The 18,786-nt window shown below is 38.4% G+C and overlaps 2 protein-coding genes across 2 annotated transcripts; both read right to left on the bottom strand.

Moving 5' to 3' along the window:
• Positions 1 to 6,395: 6,395 nt before the first annotated feature.
• LOC143039838 (serine/threonine-protein kinase pim-2-like) lies at positions 6,396 to 7,355 on the bottom strand. Its single transcript, XM_076210090.1, has one exon. The coding sequence runs from the start codon at positions 7,353 to 7,355 to the stop codon at positions 6,396 to 6,398; it is 960 nt and encodes a 319-aa protein (XP_076066205.1).
• A 5,049-nt stretch (positions 7,356 to 12,404) lies between these two features.
• On the bottom strand, positions 12,405 to 13,364 carry LOC143039837 (serine/threonine-protein kinase pim-2-like). Its single transcript, XM_076210089.1, has one exon. It carries the CDS (start codon positions 13,362 to 13,364, stop codon positions 12,405 to 12,407), a length of 960 nt encoding a protein of 319 aa, XP_076066204.1.
• Between the last annotated feature and the right edge of the window lie 5,422 nt (positions 13,365 to 18,786).

Here is an 18,786-nt window from a genome sequence, read left to right as displayed (position 1 = left end):
AGAAGGATAAAAACAGGATGGGGGAGAAGGAGGAAGAGGAAGAAGAGGAGGACGTGTCATATATTCTCATGCAATTCTTTAACGTTCGTTGAATGAAACTGAAGATAAAAAATAACATTGTAATGGCCTTATGCCAATCACATAGCAACCCCAAAAATTAATAGATTTTTCTTCAGACATCCATAATAATACCTTTAAGCCCCACTGTCTGATAAAGAATTAAGTATTAGATTATTTTATTTGTGATTTGAACCAAGTGAAGAACGGAAATTTTCTATGCAACATGACATTCATTCGCACGCGATAAGTGCTTATCTTTCATAAACGATATTTGTGAACAGCGACGTGTATTGTTAAAGAAAAATCCATAACATAGTCAGACACCATTCTCAAGACGTCTGTACACTTGGAATCAACAATGACCTAAACGATAGTATAGCTCACAGTACGTAATTATTTATGACCAATTGTCTTAGAGTACCATTGTTGTTAAGAATTATATAACATATTTTTTATAAAAACGTATTTTTCAAAAACAAGAATACTGTAAGACAGCTGTTCATAAACAATTCCGTTAAAGCTATATTAACATTAAAATTACGTGATGTCATTTTTAACATGAATAGTAAAAGACAATTGTTCATTGACAATTTCGTTAAAACTTACATTAACATTAAAATTACGTAATTTAGTATTTAACAAGAATACTGTAGTACAATTGTTCATAAATAATCCCGTAGTTACATTAATATTAAAATTACGTGATATAGGTTTTAACAAGAACACTGTAAGACAATTGCTCATAAATCCTCCCTTTAAAATTACATTAACATTAAAATTACGTGATGTAGTTTTTAACAACAAAAATACTGTACGACAATTGTTCATAAACAATTCCGTAGCTACATTAATATCAAAATTACGTGATGTAATATTTAACAACAAGAACACTGTCAGACAATTGCTCATAAATAATTCTGTCTCGGAGCCATATCTCGAGTCTCTGGTTGGCACTTTTTGCCACTTTGCATGACCTCATATCGTTCGTTTCCTCCCCGATGTGAGGTGACCTGTTCTTGTTTCGACTTTTAATAGATCTTCCCTTTTTTCGATTGAAGAATACTGTAACTGTGGACTCTGAGGACTAGATCCAATTACTCTTCCACTTCTTCAGTCAACTACAAGAGGTCTTGGGAGAATATTGGTTGTCAAGTGACACGTGTATACAATGTGATGTCTATCAAACTCACATTCTTTTCCAGTTCCTTCGTTATACGTCATCGCAGACGTTATATCTTGGCTGAACAAGGAAACGTGAAGAACAAACTTTAGTCCACGACTGTATGACGACATACCACGTTAGCCGACAGCTCAGCCTAACAAAACTACTTCCTCGTCCAAAAAATCGTAACTGCGTTCAAGCCTCGTTTACACGGGGCAAGATGAGAGGCAAGTCAAGTGTGCAAGTTGCTTGAATTGGAGAGGAAAGAGAGCAAGTACATGTTCACACAGGCCACTTGTCTCTTGCTTGAACTGGAAAGGAAAGTAAGCAAGTATATATTCACAGGCCACTTGTCTCTGACTTGTCCTGTGTGAGCATGTACTTGCTCGTTTTCCTCTTCATTTCAAGTAATTTATACACTTAACTTGACCCTCAACTTGCCCCGTGTAAACGAGAGTTTACAGCTGTAAATGTCTTGACTACGGTAGTGACAGTCTTGCTTGTTGTCAGAGACTTGTCCTGTGTGAACATGTACTTGCTCGTTTTCCTCTTCATGTCAAGTAACTTGCACACTTAACTTGACCCTCAACTTGCCTCGTGTAAACGTCTTGACTAGTGACAGTCTTCATTGTTGTCAGGGTCACGACAAAAATTGCTCTTTGAACAGAGACGACTAGATTCACTTGTAAGTACTACGATGGTCGTCTTCCTAAAAGCTGCAAAAACAACAACCATCCCTCGTTATGTCGTACATTTACGATACGACTAAAACTACGAGGTCGCCAATGACTCATCCAGGTCGTAATTCTACGACCAGAAACCTCTCCGTTGCCCACGACTCGGCGAGAAAGACGCCAACGTCTGCGGCAGTAATTACGAGCGGAGTCGGCTTCGCAACAACATTCATCATTGAGCAATCAAGACAACACGAAGGACTCGAATAGAGAAAATGTCTCAAAATATCTCGTTCGGTCTCATTTGGCCGAGATTCATTGTTGATGAAGAAAGGAATGGAAGCCGGAATTAACCTTTGTATACTGCATCGCTTACGATCAATGTTATTGACAATACTCTTGTCTAGCCCGCACCCTTATATGGCTCCAACAATATTATCGCTTACGATCAATGTTATTGACAATACTCTCCGTCCAATCTGCACCCTTACATGACTCCAGCAGTAATATCTCTACATTGTCAATATTTTGATCAATGTTACTGACAATACTTTTGTCCAACCCCCACCCTTACATGACTCCAACAATATCATCTCTACATTGTCAATAATATTGTGATCAATGTTATTGACAATATTATTGTCCAACCCGCATCCTTACACGACTCCAATAATACTATCTCTGTATTGTCAATAATATTGTTCAGTATAGCCTATTATTCAATATTATTGATCGTGCAGTGAAGAAAATGTACGAACATCATGAGAGATACAAAAATATTGTTAACAATACTTAGTTTTTATAGGCAGACAGAACAAGATTAGTTATGTCGAAATCTGCCTCTACTAGTAGAACAGTTTCATTTTCTTTTGATAGTGAGCAAATGACAATAATGTAATTATAATTAAATGAATAATGATGCAAAAGAGATCAAGTGAAATAGAAAAAATAAGAGAAATAAAGTAAAACAAGAACATATAAAACGAGAGAAAACACAAAATCAGAAAAGAAAAAGAAAATCGAAAGAAAAGGAAAATAAGAAATGAGGAAAGAAAAGAAAAAAAGAAGAGAAGAGGGAAAGGAAAGAAAATGAAAAAGTGACAAAAAAAATTGCAAAGCATGACGTCAGAGTTAAGAAAAATGTCGAAAGCAGCAAGATTCAAATCGCCGCCCCTCCTGTTCGACAACCGTCGGAAGGCATCATCAACAGAACGACTTGCATGGAGACGAGTAAGGCGAAAAGACAAAGGTAAAGTCTACACTGATCACATTACAAAGGATTACAAAGGCAAAGCATGCCGACAGGAGACCTTTTGATCCATATCTAGGTCGGATGCAAAAAAAAAAAAAAAAAAAAAAAAAAAAAAAAAAAAAAAAATCATATTAATAATAAATTAAAACTATAACAATGTAAATAACAATTAAAATACATAAATAAATGCATTGGTATAGTTGAATAACAAACAAACAGGTAAATAGTAAATGATAATAAATTGACATATAACTAATAATAAATGAAAATCAGACAGACAAATTATAACAAAGCAAAAACAAATAATATAACATAAATTATAATAATTACAGCATCTTACTTAGGTATTTATCTAAATGATTCTTAAAGCTTCGAACTGAACTACATTGCACTACCTGTGCAGGAAGTTTATTCCATTCATTAACTACACGGTTGACAAAGTTGTTTCTACCTACTTCCAAATTGAATCTATTTCCGGACAGTTTGAGACCATTGTTTCTTGTCTAATTCTCATTCAATGTGAAAATTTGGTCACTTTTGATGTTGTCAATTCCCTTTAAAATCTTAAAGACCTGTATCAAGTCACCTCTGAGTCTACGCTTTTTTAGGGAAAACAGATTCATGTGCTTAAGTCGATTTTCGTATGATTTATTTTTGATATTTGGAATCAGTTTTGTGGCTCGCCGTTGTACATTTTCCAGTCTGTCAATGTCTTTAATGAGATTCGGTGACCATACGGAAACAGCATATTCCAAATGTGGACGAACTAACGATTTATATAGCTTGTTAATGAGTGATGGACTTTTGAAATCAAAAGATCGCGCAATCAATCCCAGAATCTTATTTGCTTTCTCAGAGGCTGAAATACACTGCTTGGATGATTTGAGGTCGTTACTGATAATTACGCCGAGATCTTTTTCACTATCCACTTTTGTTAACGAATTTCCAAATAACTTGTAATCGTACTTACTGTTATTTTTACCTATGTGCATTACCTTGCATTTACTTGTGTTAAATTTCATTACCCACTTTTCAGACCATTGCTGTAATTGATCTAAATCTTCTTGAATATCTAATTGGTTTGAGTGATCATTTGCCACTCCGCACAGTTTTGTATCATCAGCAAATTTGGAAACAGTAGATTTTAGTCCATGGTCTATATCATTTATATATACTATGAATAGAAGTGGCCCAAGAACGGAACCCTGAGGAACTCCACTTGCAACACTTTTCCATCCAGAAGTTTTTCCATTTAAAACAACTCTCTGTTTTCGACCTTTCAACCAATTACTAGTCCAACCTAATAGGCTACCACTTATTCCATGCAAAGCTAATTCAGTAAGTAGTCTTTCGTGTGGGACGGTATCAAAAGCTTTTGCAAAGTCTAGATATATTAAATCTATATTGTTTCTTTTGTCATAATTCGAGACAACTGTGTTGTAGAATTCGAGTAAGTTAGTCACGCAAGAACGTTTCCGTCTGAAACCATGTTGGCTATCATTTATCAAACGGTTACTTTCTAAATGATATTCGATAGCATCTCTGATGATAGTTTCCATTATTTTTCCTACGATCGAAGTCAAACTAATAGGCCTATAGTTATTTGGTTTCTTTTTGTCACCTTTTTTGAATATGGGAGTAACGTTAGCTAGCTTCCATTCTCTTGGGACATCTCCGGATATGATGGATTTCTTGAAAATAATTTCTAATGGAACAACAATCTCATTTTTCATTTCCTTTAAGATTCTTGGATGCCAACCGTCAGGCCCTGGTGTTTTATTAACTTTGAGTTTGTCTATACACCTTTTAATTGTTTCTTTTGTTATATTTACCGTAGTGAGTAAGTTTACCCCAGACTTTTCACAGGTTTCAGTTTGGAATTCACTTTGAGGTGTTTCGTTTACGAATACCGAGCTAAAATAATTGTTTAAGAGATTACACATTCCTTCATTTGAATATTCAAGTTGACCGTCAGCAGATAATAGTGGACCAATGTGATTCCTAACAACCTTTTTATCTCTAATGTAACTATAGAATTCTTTGGGATTCTCTTTGGATTTCTCAGCGATGTTCATTTCGTATTGTCGTTTTCTTTTTCTTATTGTCTTTTTTAAATCTCTCTGTATTGATACATAACTTTCATAGTCATTAGATGCACCCGAGCACTTATATTTCTTATAAGCCTGTCTCTTTTTAGCAATACTTTTTTCAGTTTCTTTGTCGAGCCACTTTGGGCGAGCCTGATTTGGGGGACGTCTGTCCTTAAAAGGAATGTAAGTTTGAATCATCTTAGTGAGCGTATTTTGAAATATTTCCCACATCTGATCTACAGGCCTTTCGTTTAATTTTTCCTCCCAATCTGTAAGCTGAAGCTCCTGACGTAGTTCTATGAACTGAGCTTTACTGAAATCGGGTATTTTAGAAGCACAAGTATCTATTCTAAAATTGTTTAGGAGTTTGAATCTGACTAAGTTGTGATCGCTATTTGCAACAGATTCACCGACTTCTACATCAGTTGCCATGCTTTCGCGGCTAGTGATCAATAAATCGAGTAAGTTTCCATATCTTGTGGGCTCTTTTACATGCTGGACTCGTGATCGACAGGGAAAGGGAATGCTTGAAGCGAAACCAACACAGACGGCGGAAAATGTATCATCAACAGAACGACATGCGTGGAGACGACTAAGGCGAAAAGACAAAGGTAAAGTCTACACTGACAGCTACACGGTATTCACCTTGGTCTTTGGATCACGTGCTGGACTCGTGATCGACAGGGAAAGGGAATGATTACTGTAAAACCAACACAGACGGCGAAAAATGTATCATCAACAGAACGACATGCGTGGAGACGACTAAGGTGAAAAAGACAAAGGACAAAGGCTAGACTGGCAGCTACACGGGGAAGGGAACGCATCGTCCGCCATATTTTCCTGAGGGCCCGTTCCCGGACCCAAGAGTTTCGAGCCCATGACGATAAAGTTGCATCCTGCGGCACACATTATTGATTTTCCTCTGGATAACGCATAACGACGTTTTTATTCAGCTGAGGGGTCACCTCCCACCTCCATTTATATATATATATATTTTTTTTTTCTTTTTTCTTTTTTTTTCTTTTTATTGTTATTTTTTCATTTTCTATTTTTATTTCCTATTTCTATTCTTATTTCTATATTTCTATATATATATATATATATATATATATATATATATATTTTATAATTGTTTTATTATGTGACCCGTCGGAGGATCATTTGGGCAGCTTTCCGTGCTTCCTCCTCTTCTTGTGACCTTCCGCGGGTCTTCGCCGGCGGTTCCCGTCATCATGGCGACGCCTCTTGCGCCCTTCGGCCTCCCTCGTCGACGCAGAGAGGTCCTCCTCTGCCAGGCGCTTCCTCTTGGCGTCGTGTCTCTTCGAGGACGACTTCTGGAGCCAAGGATGAGAGAGAATTCCCTCGACGGAAGGACGGTCGTCGGGGTCTTTGGCGAAGCACCTCGCCAGAAGCTCCCGACACTGTTCCGGGACTTCGTGACCGAACTTCGGTCTCGCCTTCTGGATGTCTCCGACGGTGCGGAAGGCGTCCCTGCGGCAGAGCATGTAGAAGAGAAGAGTCCCGAGGCTCCATACCGTAGCAGGGACGTGGAGGTACTCGCCCTCGAACAAGAACTCCGGAGGCCAATACATCTCGGTCCCCCCCGTGTCGGTGCCCCGATCTCCCTTCACGAACTCCCCGCACCCGAAGTCGATCAGCCTGATGTCGAGGGCTCCAGTCTCCCGGTCTCTGAAGACTAAGACATTCTCTGTCTTGATGTCTTTATGGGAAACCCCCGCATCCAGGCATCCTTCGACCGTCCTTACCAGGAGCCTGAAGATCCTCCTGATCACTTTCTCTTTCAAGGGTCCGTGGGTCCTCATGTAATCTTCAATGGTCATGGACCTGGAGACGAGTTCCATGACCATGAAGATGGTGTCCTCCGTGGTGATGCAGTCCAGGAGCTTGATGACACCTGGAACGTGCTGCACCTTGTACAGAAGGGCAGCTTCTTCGGGCACAAGGCGTCCTTCATGCTCGGCCCAAGTGTGCACCATATCGAGAGGCACCTTCTTGATGGCCACAGGTGTCCTGTCGCTCTTTCTTCGGGCGGCGTAGACGGAGGCGAAGCTGCCTTTTCCGAGCTTCGCAATCACTTTGTAGCCACTGAGTCGCATTCAAAAAGTTCTTCCCAAATGTTATTTACCGAAGGAGAGGTAATATTGATGAGCCTGCGTTGAAAGTGCATCCTAGATATATACACTGTGTGATGATTTGCACATACATGCATACATACGTACATACACTCATATTATTTACTATTTATCTGTTTGTTTATTATCTAACTATAACTATGCATTTATTTATGTATTTTATTTGTAATTAACATTATTATAGTTTTCATTTATTCATTTATTATTATTTTGATTTTTCCATCCGACCAAGATATGGACCAAAAGGTCTCCTGTCGGTATGCTCCGCCTTTGTAATCCTTTGCATACATACATTCATACATACATTCATTCAAACATACATACATTCATACATGCAAAGATGTGACCCTAAATATCTAAAACTATCTATTTGTCTCTATTTACTGCCACCTTCACCCCTTGTACACCTCATCACCTGATTTTTACAGTTACAAAGTATTACAAAGGCGCAGCATGCCGACAGGAGACATTTTGGTCCATATCTAAGTCGGATGCGAAAAAAATCATAATAATAATAAATTGATAAATAAAAACTATAATAACGTAAATAAAAAATAAAATACATAAATAAATGCATAGTTATAGTTAAATAATAAGTAAATAGTAAATAATAATAAATTGACATATAACTAATAATAAATGAGAATCAAACAGACAAATGACAACATATCAAAAACAAATATTATAAAATAAATTATAATCATTTGTCCACCACTTCTGCTTTGTAACGCAGAAATATACTACGTGCACTACCTTAATACTCTTCCACACAACATCTCCTGTCAGCACGAGTCAGTCAGGGCATCGTGTATATCCAGTAAACCAGGTATGTGAGCTTCGTCATTTTCGGATGTGGAATTCCCTCTGTGTCATTAGAAAGGGCATTGCAAGTGAATTACTCATGATGGTTGTTTTCGAACCACTCAAGACACCAAGTTCCTCTCAGCTGAATAAAATTACATGAAATTAGCCAGCAGAAACGAGTTGAAGACACTTACCCTCTTTGCCACAGGGCTATGTCACTTAAAGATATATATATATATATATAGATATATATATATATATATATATATATATATATATACATGTGTGTGTGTGTGTGTGTGTGTGTGTGTGTGTGTGTGTGTGTGTGTGTGTGAAAAGGCGGAGGAGGAGGGAGGAGAAGAGGAGAAGGATAAAAACAGGATGGGGGAGAAGGAGGAAGAGGAAGAAGAGGAGGACGTGTCATATATTCTCATGCAATTCTTTACACGTTCGTTGAATGAAACTGAAGATAAAAAATAACATTGTAATGGCCTTATGCCAATCACATAGCAACCCCAAAAATTAATACATTTTTCTTCAGACATCCATAACAATACCTTTTAAGCCCCACTGTCTGATAAAGAATTAAGTATTAGATTATTTTATTTGTGATTTGAACCAAGTGAAGAACGGAAATTTTCTATGCAACATGACATTCATTCGCACGCGATAAGTGCTTATCTTTCTTAAACGATATTTGTGAACAGCGACGTGTATTGTTAAAGAAAAAGCCATAACATAGTCAGACACCATTCTCAAGACGTCTGTACACTTGGAAGCAACAATGACCTAAACGATAGTATAGCTCACAGGAAGTAATTATTTATGACCAATTGTCTTAGAGTACCATTGTTGTTAAGAATTATATAACATATTTTTTATAAAAACGTATTCTTTAAAAACAAGAATACTGTAATACAACTGTTCATAAACAATTCCGTTAAAGCTATATTGACATTAAAATTACGTGATGTAATTTTTAACAACATGAGTAGTAAAAGACAATTGTTCATAAACAATTTCGTTAAAACTTACATTAACATTAAAATTACGTGATTTAGTATTTAACAAGAATACTGTAGTACAATTGTTCATAAATAATCCCGCAGTTACATTAATATTAAGATTATGTGTTATAGGTTTTAACAAGAACAATGTAAGACAATTGCTCATAAATCCTCCCTTTAAAATTACATTAACATTAAAATTACGTGATGTAGTTTTTAACAACAAGAATACTGTAGGACAATTGTTCATAAATAATTCCGTAGCTACATTAATATTAAAATTACGTGATGTAATGTTTAACAAGAACACTGCCAGACAATTGCTCATAAATAATTCTGTCTCGGAGCCATATCTCGAGTCTCTGGTTGGCACTTTTCGCCACTTTGCATGACCTCATATCGTTCGTTTCCTCCCCAAAGTGAGGTGACCTGTTCTTGTTTCGACTTTTAATAGATCTTCCCTTTTTTCGATTTAAGAATACTGTAACTATGAACTCTTGAGGACTAAATCCAATTACTCTTCCGATTCTTCAGTCAACTACAGGAGGTCTTGGGAGAATATTGGTTGTCAAGTGACACGTGTATACAATGTGATGTCTATCAAACTCACATTCTTTTCCAGTTCCATCGTTATACGTCATCGCAGACGTTATATCTTGGCTGAACAAGGAAACGTGAAGAACAAACTTTAGTCCGCGACTGTAAGACGACATACCACGTTAGCCGACAGCTCAGCCTAACAAAACTACTTCCTCGTCCAAAAAATCGTAAATCCATTCAAGCTTCGTTTACACGGGACAAGATGAGAGGCAAGTCAAGTGTGCAAGTTGCTTGAATTGGATAGGAAAGAGAGCAAGTACATGTTCACACAGGTCACTTATCTCTTGCTTGAACTGGAAAGGAAAGTAAGCAAGTACATATTCACAAAGGCCACTTGTCTCTGACTTGTCCTGTGTGAACATGTACTTGCTCGTTTTCCTCTTCATTTCAAGTAACTTGCACACTTAACTTGCCTCTCAACTTGCCCCGTGTAAACGAGGTTGTACAGTTGTAAACGTCTTAACTAGTGATAGTCTTGCTTGTTGTCAGAGACTTGTCCTGTGTGAACATGTACTTGCTCGCTTTCCTCTTCATGTCAAGTAACTTGCCCACTTAACTTGACCCTCAACTTGCCACGTGTAAACGTCTTGACTAGTGACAGTCTTCATTGTTGTCATGGTAACGACAAAAAATTTTCTTTGAACAGAAACGACTAGCTTCACTTGTAAGTACTACGATGGTCGTCTTCCTCTAAGCTGCAACAACAACCATCCCTCATTATGTCATACATTTACGATACGACTAAGACTACGAGGTCGCCAATGACTCATCCAGGTCGTAATTCTACGACCAGAAAGCTCTCCGCTGCCCACGACTCGGCGAGAAAGACGCCAACGTCTGCGGCAGTAATTACGAGCGGAGTCGGCTTCGCAACAACATTCATCATTGAGCAATCAAGACAACACGAAGGACTCGAATAGAGGAAATGTCTCAAAATATCTCGTTCGGTCTCATTTGGCCGAGATTCATTGTTGATGAAGAAAGGAATGGAAGCCGGAATTAACCTTTGTATACTGCATCGCTTACGATCAATGTTATTGACAATACTCTTGTCTAGCCTGCACCCTTATATGGCTCCAACAATATTATCGCTTACGATCAATGTTATTGACAATACTCTTGTCTAGCCTGCACCCTTATATGGCTTCAACAATATTATCGCTTACGATCAATGTTATTGACAATACTCTTGTCCAATCCGCATCCTTACACGACTCCAACAGTACTATCCCTACATTGTCAATAATATTGTGATCAATGTTATTGACAATACTCTTGTCCAGCCCAACCCTTACTTGGCTCCAGCAGTATTATCTCTACATTGTCAATAATGTGATCAATGTTATTGACAATACTCTTGTCCAGCCCGGACCCTTACATGACTCCAGCAGTATTATCTCTACATTGTCAATGATATTGTGATCAATGTTATTGACAATACTCTTGTCCACCCCGCATCCTTACACGACTCCAACAGTACTATCTCTGTATTGTCAATAATATTGTTTAGTATAGGCTATTGTTCAATATCATTGATCGTGCAGTGAAGAAAATGTATAAACATCATGAATTATAAAAACAGTATTGTTAACAATACTTTTTTTTTATAAGCCGACAGAACAAGATTAGTTATGTTGAAATTTGCCTCTACTAGTAGAACAGTTGTTTTTTCTTTAGTGATCAAATTCTGACAATGTAATTATAACTAAATAAATAATGATGCAAAAGAGATCAAGCAAAATAGAAAAAATAAGAGAAATGAAGTAAAACAAGAACATATAAAACGAGAGAAAACACAAAATCAGAAAAGAAAAAGAAAATCGAAAGAAAAGGAAATTAAGAAATGAGGAAAGAAAAGAAAAAGAGAAGATGGAAAGGAAAGAAAGTGAAAGAGGGACAAAAAAAAATTGCAAAGCATGACGTCAGAGTTCAGAAAAATGTCGAAAGCAACAAGATTCAAATCGCCCCTCCCCCTACAACCGTCTCTATTGTAAGCGCAGACAACGAAGACGACTCGAAAGGTATCATCAACAGAACGACATGCGTGGAGACGACTAAGGCGAAAAGACGAAGGAAAAGTCTACACTGTCAGCTACACGGTATTCACCTTGGTCTTTGAATCACGTGCTAGACTCATGATCGACAGGGAAAGGGAATGCTTGCAGCAAAGCCAACACTGACGATTAAAAGGCATCATCTACAGAAAGATACGCGTGGAGACAACTAAGGTGAAAAAGACGAAGGACAAAGGCTAGACTGGCAGCTACACGGGGAAGGGAACGCATCGTCCACCATATTTTCCTGAGGGCCCGTTCTAGGGCCCAAGAGTTTCGAGCCCATGACGATAAAGTTGTATCTTGCGGCGCACACTATTGATTTTCCTCTGGATAACGCATAACGACGTTTTTATTCAGCTGAGGGGTCACCTCCCACCTCCATTTTTATATATATATATTTTTTTTTTCTTTTTTCTTTTTTTTTCTTTTTATTGTTATTTTTTCATTTTCTATTTTTATTTCCTATTTCTATTCTTATTTCTATATATACAATATTTTTTTTTTTTACTTTTTATAATTGTTTTATTATGTGCTCCGTCGGAGGATCATTCGGGCAGCTTTCCGTGCCTCCTCCTCTTCTTGTGACCTTCCGCGGGTCTTCGCCGACGGTTCCCGTCATCATGGCGACGCCTCTTGCGCCCTTCGGCCTCCCTCGTCGACGCAGAGAGGTCCTCCTCTGCCAGGCGCTTCCTCTTGGCGTTGTGTCTCTTCGAGGACGACTTCTGGAGCCAAGGATGAGAGAGAATTCCCTCGACGGAAGGACGGTCCTCGGGGTCTTTGGCGAAGCACCTCGTCAGAAGCTCCCGACACTCCTCCGGGACTTCGTGACCGAACTTCGGTCTCGCCTTCTGGATGTCTCCGACGGTGCGGAAGGCGTCCCTGCGGCAGAGCATGTAGAAGAGGAGAGTCCCCAGACTCCATACCGTAGCAGGGACGTGGAGGTACTCGCCCTCGAACAAGAACTCCGGGGGCCAATACATCTCGGTCCCCCCCGTGTCGGTGCCTCGATCTCCCTTCACGAACTCCCCGCACCCGAAGTCGATCAGCCTGATGTCGAGGGCTCTAGTCTCCCGGTCTCTGAAGACTAAGACATTCTCTGTCTTGATGTCTTTGTGGGAAACCCCCGCATCCAGGCATCCTTCGACCGTCCTTACTAGGAGCCTGAAGATCCTCCTGATGACCTTCTCTCTCAAGGGTCCGTGGGTCCTCAAGTAATCTTCAATGGTCATGGACCTAGAAACGCGTTCCATGACCATGAAGATGGTGTCCTCCGTGGTGATGCATTCCAGGAGCTTGATGACACCTGGAACGTGCTGCACCTTGTACAGAAGGGCAGCTTCTTCGGGCACAAGGCGTCCTTCATGCTCGGCCCAATTGTGCACCATATTGAGAGGTACCTTCTTGATGGCCACAGGTGTCTTGTCGCTCTTTCTTCGGGCGGCGTAGACGGAGGCGAAGCTGCCTTTTCCGAGCTTCGCAGTCACTTTGTAGCCTCTGATTCGCATTTAAAAAGTTCTTCCCAAAGGTTATTTACCGAAGGGGACTTAATGTTGATGAGCCTGCGTTGAAAGTGCATCCTAGATATATACACTGTGTGGTGATTTGCACATACATACATACGTACATACATATACTCATACATGCATACATACATTCATACCTGCATACATACATTCATACATACGTTCATACATTCATATATGCATACATACATGCATACATACATGCATACATACATTCATACATGCATACATGCATACATACATTCATACATGCACACATACATTCATACATACATGCATACATACATTCACACATGCATACATACATTCATACACACATTCATACATATATTCATACATGCATACATACATTCATACATGCATACATACATTCATGCATACATACATTCACACATGCATACATACATTCATACACACATTCATACATACATTCATACATGCATACATACATACATACATACATTCATACATGCATACATGCATACATACATACATACATACATTCATACATGCATACATGCATACATACATTCATACATGCACACATACATTCATACATACATGCATACATACATTAACACATGCATACATACATTCATACACACATTCATACATACATTCATACATGCATACATACATTCATACATGCATACATACATTCATGCATACATACATTCACACATGCATACATACATTCATACACACATTCATACATACATTCATACATGCATACATACATTCATACATGCATACATACATTCATACATACATACATTCATACATGCATACATACATTCATACATACATGCATACATACATTCATACATACATGCATACATACATTCACACATGCACACACACATTCATACACACATTCATACATACATACATTCACACATGCATACATACATTCATACATACATTCATTCATTCATACATGCATAGATGTGACCCTAAATATCTAAAACTATTTATTTGTCTCTACTGCCACCTTCACCCCTTGTACATCTCATCACCTTATTTTTACCAACGTTTACTTTCAACTTTCTCCTATCACATATCTTCCAAAATCCGTCACAGGCCGCCTCAGACCCCCTCTGACTCAGCCACAAGCGCTGCAGTGTCATCAGCAAACAACAACTGGCTCACTTCCCACTTTCTTCCATATGCTTCTCCAACTGCACTCAACAAACCGATCCCTCTAAAACTGCTACATTCACATTTACAAAGGATTACAAAGGCGGAGCATGCCGACAGGAGACCTTTTGGTCCATATCTAGGTCGGATGCGAAAAAATCATAATAATAATAAATTAATCAATAAAAACTATAATAATGTAAATAACAAATAAAATACATAAATAAATGCATAGGTATAGTTAAATAATAAACAAACAGGTAAATAGTAAATAATAATAAATTGACATATAACTAATAATAAATGAGAATCAAACAGACAAATGATAACAAAACAAAAACAAATAATACAAAATAAATTATAATCATTTGTCCACCACTTCTGCTTTGTAACGCAGAAGTATACTACGTGCACTACCTTAATACTCATCCACACAGCATCTCCTGTCAGCCCGAGTCAGTCAGGGCATCGTGTATATCCAGTAAACCAGATATGTGAGCTTCGTCATTTTCGGATGTGGAATTCCCTCTGTGTCATTAGAAAGGGCATTGCAAGTGAATTACTCATGATGGTTGTTTTCGAACCACTCAAGACACCAAGTTCCTCTCAGCTGAATAAAATTGCTTGGAATTTGCCAGAAGAAAATAGTTAAAGACACTTACCCCCTTTGCCACAGTGCTATGTCACTTTATGGATGTATATATATTAGCGTATAGCAATGCTACTGCTAACGACTATATATATATATATATATGTATATATATATATATATATATATATATATATACATATATATATATATATATATATATACATATATATATATATATATATATATATATGTGTGTGTGTGTGTGTGTGTGTGTGTGTGTGTGTGTGTGTGTGTGTGTGTGTGTGTGTGTGTGTGTGTGTGTGTGTGTGTGCGCGTGTGTGATTCACCATGGTCTTGGATAGGGTGTTCGAATCGTGATCGACAGCTATTTCCCTCCCGGAAGAGAGCTCAGAGCTCATATCATTGATCTATGGGTAATGCTGTGACCTTACACGCACACACACACACACACCCAACTCCCCGACCACGAGAGTTGGAGTACCAACTCGCAGCGCAGCGATACTAAAATTATTTCAGCGCAGCGATACTGAAATTATTTCAGCCCTGAGCGGGATTCGAACCCGGACCGCCGTAGTAGCAACCAGGAACTCTAACCACCGCGCCATGGTGTGTGTGTGTGTGTGTGTGTGTGTGTGTGTGTGTGTGTGTGTGTGTGTGTGATCGCTCGCGCGTGTGTGTAAAGTCACAGTATTACTTATAGATCGGGCCATATACGAACCTTGAGTTCTCATACGGGTGAATAAAAACAGCCGATCACGAGTCCGGCACGTGATTCAAGACTTGCTCAACAGTTAGCGTCCTGGACGCAGTATACTTATGACGTAAGTAAGTCTGGTGGCCGGCATAATGATCAATTACTGTTCTTTATTATTATTGCATTTCCTTGGCCAAGTAAAGGTCAGGCAAGAATGTCGACGAAGTGCAGACCCCGGCTGTAGGTCGCGCGTGCTGCCACTCACAAACAAATAGAGAATAGATAAAGCTCACAACATCAATATTTCATGACACTACGCCGCATATTGAACTATGCGAGCACTCAAAAGTAACCCACTATATCAATATTTTATGACACTACGCCGCATATTGAACTACGCGAGCACTCAAATGTAACCCATAAATATCAGAATTATGTAAATACATATTTCGTTGTGGTTGTATTAACACAATGCTGCTTACGAAACTCTATTCCATTGCAACAAATATATTGTATATGGAAATTGATTAAGCAATCGACAACAAACTGCATATTTGCATGGTTTTGTGTTATCCGTGAGCTCTGTTTGTATCTACAGTAAATACAACATTCGCCCCTGTTTTATCAATATAATGTTAATGAGAAAAAATAATTTAATTGTAAGAAAACTAATGTATACAGGAATATACTGATTATTCATGAACGAGAGTTGTGTTTGTATATTCCCGAGGCATTGTGGGTAGGTTTGTGTGTCTCGGGTGGGGGCGGGGTGGGAGGGGTGGGAGGGGGTGGGTTACAAGAAATAACGGACATTTCAAGGTTTCAAGGTCTCTGAAAAGGTCTCGACATTCGTGCAGAGGAGGGGATAATCCTTAAGTTAGATCGAATCAGCATTGGGCAGCCTAAAAGTCGCGAATAGTAACGAATTAACGACTAACGAACTCCCCACGCCGTGTCATATAACCTCATGCAATTCATAACACTTTGGTTGAATGGAACTAAAAATAAAGAAAACAACGTTCACCTTCAACTGGATCGAGTCGGCTGTGGGCAACCTAAACAAATGTAAAAATAGCGAATAGCAACGAATTAAGATTAACGAACACTCCGCGTCGTGTCTTATATTCTTATGCAATTCTTTACATGTTCGATGAATGAAAATGAAGATAAAAAATAACGTTGTAATGGCCTTATGTCAATTACATGGCAACCCCAAAAATTAATAGATTTTTCTTCAGACATCCATAATAATACCTTTAAGCCCCACTGTCTGATAAAGAATTAAGTATTAGATTATTTTATTTGTGATTTGAACCAAGTGAAGAACGGAAATTTTCTATGCAACATGACATTCATTCGCACGCGATAAGTGCTTATCTTTCTTAAACGATATTTGTGAACAGCGACGTGTATTGATAAAGAAAAAGCCATAACATAGTCAGACACCATTCTCAAGACGTCTGTACACTTGGAATCAACAATGACCTAAACGATAGTATAGCTCACAGTACGTAATTATTTATGACCAATTGTCTTAGAGTACCATTGTTGTTAAGAATTATATAACATATTTTTGATAGAAATGTATTTTTTAAAAACAAGAATACTGTAATACAACTGTTCATAAACAATTCCGTTAAAGCTATATTGACATTAAAATTACGTGATGTCATTTTTAACAACATGAATAGTAAAAGACAATTGTTCATAGACAATTTCGTTAAAACTTACATCAACATTAAAATTACGTGATTTAGTATTTAACAAGAATACTGTAGTACAATTGTTCATAAATAATCCCGTAGTTACATTAATATCAAAATTACGTGATATAGGTTTTAACAACAAGAACACTGTAAGACAATTGCTTATAAATCCTCCCTTTAAAATTACATTAACATTAAAATCACGTGATGTAGTTTCAAAAATACTGTACGACAATTGTTCATAAACAATTCCATAGCTAGATTAATATTAAAATTACGTGATGTAGTATTTAACAACAAGAACACTGTCAGACAATTGCTCATAAATAATTCTGCCTCGGAGCCATATCTCGAGTCTCTGGTTGGCACTTTTCGCCACTTTGCATGACCTCATATCGTTCGTTTCCTCCCCGAAGTGAGGTGACCTGTTCTTGTTTCGACTCTTAATAGATCCTCCCTTTTTTCGATTTAAGAATACTGTAACTATGGACTCTGAGGACTAGATCCAATTACTCTTCCACCTTTTCAGTCAACTACAAGAGGTCTTGGGAGAATATTGGTTGTCAAGTGACACGTGTATACAATGTGATGTCTATCAAACTCACATTCTTTTCCAGTTCCATCGTTATACGTCATCACAGACGTTATATCTTGGCTGAACAAGGAAACGTGAAGAACAAACTTTAGTCCGCGACTGTAAGACGACATACCACGTTAGCCGACAGCTCAGCCTAACAAAACTACTTCCTCGTCCAAAAAATCGTAACTGCGTTCAAGACTCGTTTACACGGGGCAAGATGAGAGGCAAGTCAAGTGTGCAAGTTGCTTGAATTGGAGAGGAAATCGAGCAAGTACATGTTCACACAGGCCACTTGTCTCTTGCTTGAACTGGAAAGGAAAGTAAGCAAGTACATATTCACAAAGGCCACTTGTCTCTGACTTGTCCTGTGTGAACATGTACTTGCTCGTTTTCCTCTTCATTTCAAGTAACTTGTACACTTAACTTGCCCTGTGTAAACGAGGGTAGACGGCTGTAAAGGTCTTGACTACGGTAGTGACAGTCTTGCTTGTTGTCAGAGACTTGTCCTGTGTGAACATGTACTTGCTCGTTTTCCTCTTCATGTCAAGTAACTTGCACAATCAACCTGAGCCTCAAGTTGCCCCGTGTAAACGTCTTGACTAGTGACAGTCTTCATTGTTGCCATGGTCACGACAAATTAAATTCTTTGAACAGAAACGACTAGTTTCACTTGT

Source organism: Oratosquilla oratoria, chromosome 27 (genome assembly GCF_046742065.1).
Source record: "Oratosquilla oratoria isolate Oo_2021 chromosome 27, ASM4674206v1, whole genome shotgun sequence".
Lineage (NCBI taxonomy): Eukaryota > Metazoa > Arthropoda > Malacostraca > Stomatopoda > Squillidae > Oratosquilla > Oratosquilla oratoria.
Note: the sequence above shows the minus strand (reverse complement) of the source record. Positions and strands in the feature narration are given on the sequence as shown.